General features: G+C 40.6%; 1 protein-coding gene across 1 annotated transcript in view; it reads right to left on the bottom strand.

The window, feature by feature from the left end:
- LOC121528892 (microfibril-associated glycoprotein 4-like) overlaps nucleotides 1-3,482 on the bottom strand; it is a 22,878-nt gene extending 19,396 nt beyond the window's left edge. Inside the window, exon 1 of the mRNA XM_041816537.1 lies at nucleotides 3,425-3,482. Coding sequence (XP_041672471.1) covers nucleotides 3,425-3,460 — 36 coding nt within the window. The 5' untranslated portion in view covers nucleotides 3,461-3,482. The remainder of the gene's footprint in view (nucleotides 1-3,424) is intronic.
- Between the last annotated feature and the right edge of the window lie 2,273 nt (nucleotides 3,483-5,755).

Genomic DNA, 5,755 nt, shown 5'->3' with positions numbered 1-5,755 from the left:
GACATTTCAGATTTTTAAAGTTGTTAGAGTAACCTGATGATAGTTGTGCTATTAGCCTGCAGAGATTTCAGTCTGCATCTCCCCTTTAATAATCAATCAATACTTCTGATAACTACTTTTAAAGTTCAATGATGATTTTTGGCTTTAACATTTCACCGTGTGTGTGTGTGGGGGGGGGTGGGTGTGTGTGTGTGTGTGTGTGTGTGTGGGGGGGGGCTCTTGTTTTCATGACAAATGAGTACATTTCTATGAATACACACCTACAATATCAGGACGCTTGGAGAAATGAGGACATTTTTGACGTCCTCATTTTTCCGAGCACTCCACAGTGCTCTAGACCCTCTAAGAATGCTCCCAGACCAAAAATCTCTCATGTCCTGATACTTCACATTTTTTTGAAAAAGTGTGTGAAGTGTGTGTTTCGGTTTTGCTCACTTTTGATTTTTCCCTAGTGGCCAGTTGTGGAACCTCACACACTTTTCACACACTTTGGTGACGTCACTCTGCAGGTACTCATATGTCACCATATTCAGACACTCTAACACAGTCTCCAACTTTGAAGCCTGATTTAAGCATTACTGCAAAAAACATTCTATATAATTAGAATCACAAGTAAATAATAAACAAATAAATAAGTATTCAATTCTCAATACAGATCTAAGCTTACATGAGGTTTGCCTTGTCTCTTTTGTACTAAGAATGTAGAATTTTACTGCTTTTTGTTAATGTATATTCATATGACCAGTGAGACAAAAGAAAAATAAACTGGAGGGTAAATGCCAAAGGACTTTATTTTATAAACACATGCACCAAACATGGACAAAGTTTGTGACTTTTGAGAATTTCTCTTGCAAGTCTTTGCAATGAGACAATCATTCTAACTCAAATCCAAAACTTTACATTTTCATACAGTATATGCTTAGGTGAACTATATAGACAGAGGCACAGACCGTTGCCTTGACAGACACTCGAAGTCAAAATAAGATTAGGGAAGTACAAGACCCATGTTATCATGACACATGAGGTGAATAAGCAAACTGTCCTGGGGTTTGTTAAGTGCTATTGAACCACAAACCACCCTGTCTACAAGGGGGCCCTTGAGAAACCTGGAACACGTGGCTCCAAAGCCCTACAGTGCAGGTACCTGCCCTAAAGGTAAGAAGTCAGGTTGTGGGAGCTCCATGCACATAAGAACTAAATTTTTATTGTCTGCAATGTCCTTTTGAACAAAAAGGGATGCTTTGTACAACCAGATGCTTAACTGGGATAAGCTATATATTAAACCGGTGCATCAAGAAAACTAAAATTGTCTTAGCAAAGAGGACAATGGAGATAACGTTGGCTACAGTATGGAAAACTAATAATAAGGCACTTTTACTTACATAATACAAGTTTTTTTAATATAACAAAGATTTTGTTTTCTACATATTTGGGCTAAATGAGTGTTAATATGGCACTGTCCCTGGTTTTTGAAGACTGACAATGACAGCTCTCAGAGAGAGAGCAGGAGATAGACTCACTGTGAACAGCTGATTCTGTGCCACTGTAGAAATTGTACATTTTTTGGTTGTTCTGTGTTGATACTTACCAATCAGCTTGTTACAAACATTTGGTTTGATGTTGTTTGGGATTTTTTTTTTTTTTTTGCTGAGAGAAATTGGAAAATCAACCAGAGCCATTGCACAAACATGGGCCATTGCCAGTGCAACCATTAGGACTGTTCTGAAGGTGATAGAAACCAGTACTAGTATATTCAGTAACAGTTGTGAATGGTTAGACCAAGGAAAACAGCATCAGTTGATGACACTGTGAGAGCTGTAAAGAAAGACCCTAAAACAACTGTTAGTGACATCATCAACAACCTCCAGAGGACAGGAGTGAAGGTATCACCATCTACTGTTAGTGACATCAGCAACGACCTGTCACTAACAGTAGATGATGACTATATGATTTTGTCCTGGATTTATAACTTGTTTGCTTCTTTTGGGAGGCTCTAGAATTATATTTATATATTTAAGTCTAGTCTACAGTTAATGAATGCAGTTTTAGTTTGGAATTCTCAGTGTTGTTGAGCTAAGGTGGCATCACTAATATTATCTGATGCATTACTGTAAAGGTTAGATAGCTTGATCACAAAACATTATGTAGGTTTACTAGCCTGCTTTATTGTATGATAAGCTGTAATTATGTAAGAGGCTACTATCTATCCTATATGCTTCATACTTCTACAGGGTCCTGTCCTTGTAGAAGAAAGAGAGAAAGAAGATGTGGAAGATGGAGGACAAGAAAGCAAGGATAGAAAGGCAAAATGAGGATGATGGAAGAGAAGAAAGAATGAGAGCAGATAAGGATGATGGAGAAGAGGAAAGATAAGGAAGCAGGGGAAAAGAAGGGTTCTATTGAGGGTTGTGAAAAGGAGAAGAAGTACATGAAGAACCATAAGTGGTGAAGAAACACATATTCAGTTTAGCAAGCATTTTACTTGTGTGGGGGTCAGAAAGGTCAAATAGTATATTGTGTTATACTTTAGAAATAGGCTATAAACCAATTATTTAATTTGATGGAAATGGTGTATAAAATCATCATCTTCACATCCTAAAAATATCTCTCATTGATATAGGGAAATCACAGTAAAAAGTACATTAAAATGCTTCGAGTTCTGTAAACTTCACTACACTACTAGTACGAAGGGGCGCTCTGTACTACTTTCTTTCTTGATCTTAAAATCCCAAGCTACACCCCAGCTACAGACCAATGTATTTTTTGTGCCCATCCTTGGTCCTGATTTTATTAAATGAGGTCTGTTTTACAAAATGCTTGTATGTAAAAAAAAGGATTCGCCTTTTGGAATTTATCAAGGATCACAAATCAATAAAATAAACATTACTTTGATGCATCCAAAATCTTCAAGAATTTCTACTTGTCCTTCACTACGGGACAGTACTAGAACTAAATGCCAGAGTATACCAGAGTACAATACCAGAGTACAATGTTTAAATAATTCATATCAAATTTGTAAGCACTGCTGTGTCATGTTTGAATTTAATTAGAGGCACTGATTTGTAGTCACATGTATATATTGCTATCACCTTTCTTGCATCTAATTTGAATTGAAACAGAATTACTGGATTGCTTTTTGTACAGATGCATAGTTATTCTATTAGTTGCACATAAATAAAGAAAAACACTTCTAATGGCTTCATAACTTTTTTGAGTGAAATTAGCAGTGTGTAGGCTTTGGTGAGTTTAAGGAAAATTATTTGCAGTTAAGATTGTGTATCTAACAGGTAAAAGGGGGAACACCCACAGACTAGATTAGAGTCCCCCAGTAAAGTCTGCCCTTTAAACTCCTGGTGAAGTCCATCTTTTCATCTACTATATCATCTATTAGTTGTACCTTGAAATTGAGGACCACATCACACACCTTAAGCTTCCTGAGGTTGGTCAGATGGAGCTCCATGTGACCATGACCTCTACCTTGTGCTGTTGACTGCGCTAAAGATCTGACCTCATCTGGAGAAAGCAGGGGTAGTCCTGATGTCCACCATCAAATGTCCAGACTCTGAAAGAAAAAGAAATATATATATATAAATCACAAAAACAAGATCATGTATTATATTGTACAACAGACAGTTCCACCATAGGCTATATGTGTGTAGAGGCCTATATATATATATATATATATTACAATAAGACATACCGAGTCTGTGCAAATTGCAGTTTAGCCTGAGTTAGTTGAAACTGAGTCATCATCAAGGATAGCATACTGAAAACTACCACAGGCCTGTGTCTTTCACAGCGGTGAATGATCATTGCCTTCAATGATCATACTCCTTGTTGCAATAATAAAGATAATATTCTTAATGTCTATCTGACCTTTTATTTTCATCATAACATTAATACCACAATTTTTAGCTCTGTTTTATTGGGGTTTTCCCTCAGGATTAAACTAGCATAAACCAGTGATCTTGCTCTAATCCCCTCAAACTCACCCCTGTACCTCACCTTCCTCACAGACAGCAGCTCATCTGTGTGTCTTCTGTGTCTTCCTCACCATGTTTCTGTGTCATCATCACTAGGCTTTATTAATTATATCACCATAAAATGTACATTGTCTTTATCTGTTTTCACCCACGATCTGATTTTAAAACAGCTGATCAGTGCGAGGAAGTTCTACTACTTCAATTAATTCTCTGGTCAGAACCAGTGCGGGAGCTTTACAGAGTTTTACCATAAATTCACAAACAAAAGGACAGTAGAAGCTGACTTTTGACAAGAGAGGTTGCAGAATAACGGGTAGGACAGACGTGATGCAGCTAGTAACAGGAGAGGGAGAGAGAGAGAGGGAGAGGGCGAGCGAGCGCACACTGCACACACTTCATTGATCACTGATGGCAATGATCTCCAAAAATATATAACTCGTGTGAGACGGCCAGGTAAAGTTTCTGTTTGGTCAACATTGTATACATTACCTCGATCATATTTATCATACAAACAGCGGACTGACATAAAGAGAGAGAGAAGAAAACGTAGTTTACGATAGACAGGTGGGCCTGTATATAGACTGCTCAAAATACTTAAACAACTAAGTGTAACTCCAAGTCAATCACACTTATGGGAAAGGGGCCTACCCAATTTTGAAGCGACACTAATTGTGAATCAATTTTATCTGCTGTTGTGCAAATTAGAACAGACAACAGGTAGAAATGAGAGGCAATTAGCAAGACAGCCCTGTAAAGGAATGGTTCTGCAGGTGGTGACCACAGACCATTTCTCTGTCCTCAACTTCTCTGGCAGATTTTGTCACTTTTGCAATTTGGCAGTACTCCCACCACTGAGGTAGCACGAGGCGGTATCTGCAACCCACAGAAGCTGCTCAGGTAGTGCAGCTCATCCAGGGTGGCACATCCATGTGCACCATGGCAAGAAGGTCTGCTGTGACTCCCAGCACATGGTTAAGAATGTGGAGGAGATACCAGGAGACAGGCCAATACATCAGGAGACGTGGAGGGGGCCGTAGGATTGCCATCTGCTCCTCTGTGCAAGGAGGAACAGGGGGAGCACTGCCAGAGCCATACTTATTGACCTCCAGCAGGCCACTAATGTGCACGTTTCTGCTCAACCTGTCAGAATGAGACTCCATGAGGGTGGTATGAGGGCCTGACGTCCCCAGTGGGGTCTGTGCTCACAATCCAGCACCGTGCAGCCTGATTGGCATTTGCCAGAGAACATCAAGATTGGCAGATTCGCCATTGGCGCCCTGTACTCTTCCTGATGAGAGCAGATTCACCCTGAGCACATGTGACAGACGTGAGAGAGTCTGGCGACGCCTGGAGAACGTTCTGCTGCCTGTAACATCCTTCAGTATGACCGGTTTGGCGGTGGGTCAGTGATGGTCTGGGGAGGCATTTCTTTGGAGGGCCGCACAGCCCTCCATGTGCTAGCCAGGGGTACCCTGACTGCCATTAGATACCGGGATGAGATCCTGGGACCCATTGTGAGACCATATGCTGGTGCAGTGGGCCCTGGGTTCCTTCTGATGCATGACAATGCTAGGCCTCATGTGGCTGGAGTGTGTCAGCAGTTCCTGCATGATGAGGGCATTGATGTTATGGACTGGCCTGCCTGTTCCCCAGACCTAAATTCAATTGAGCACATCTGGGACATCATGTCTGTCCATCCACCAGTGCCACGTTGCACCACAGACTGTCCAGGAGTTGACTGATGCTCTGATCCAGGTCTGGGAGGAGATCCT

Source organism: Cheilinus undulatus, linkage group 20 (assembly GCF_018320785.1).
Source record: "Cheilinus undulatus linkage group 20, ASM1832078v1, whole genome shotgun sequence".
Taxonomy (NCBI): Eukaryota; Metazoa; Chordata; class Actinopteri; order Labriformes; family Labridae; genus Cheilinus; species Cheilinus undulatus.
Note: the sequence above shows the minus strand (reverse complement) of the source record. Positions and strands in the feature narration are given on the sequence as shown.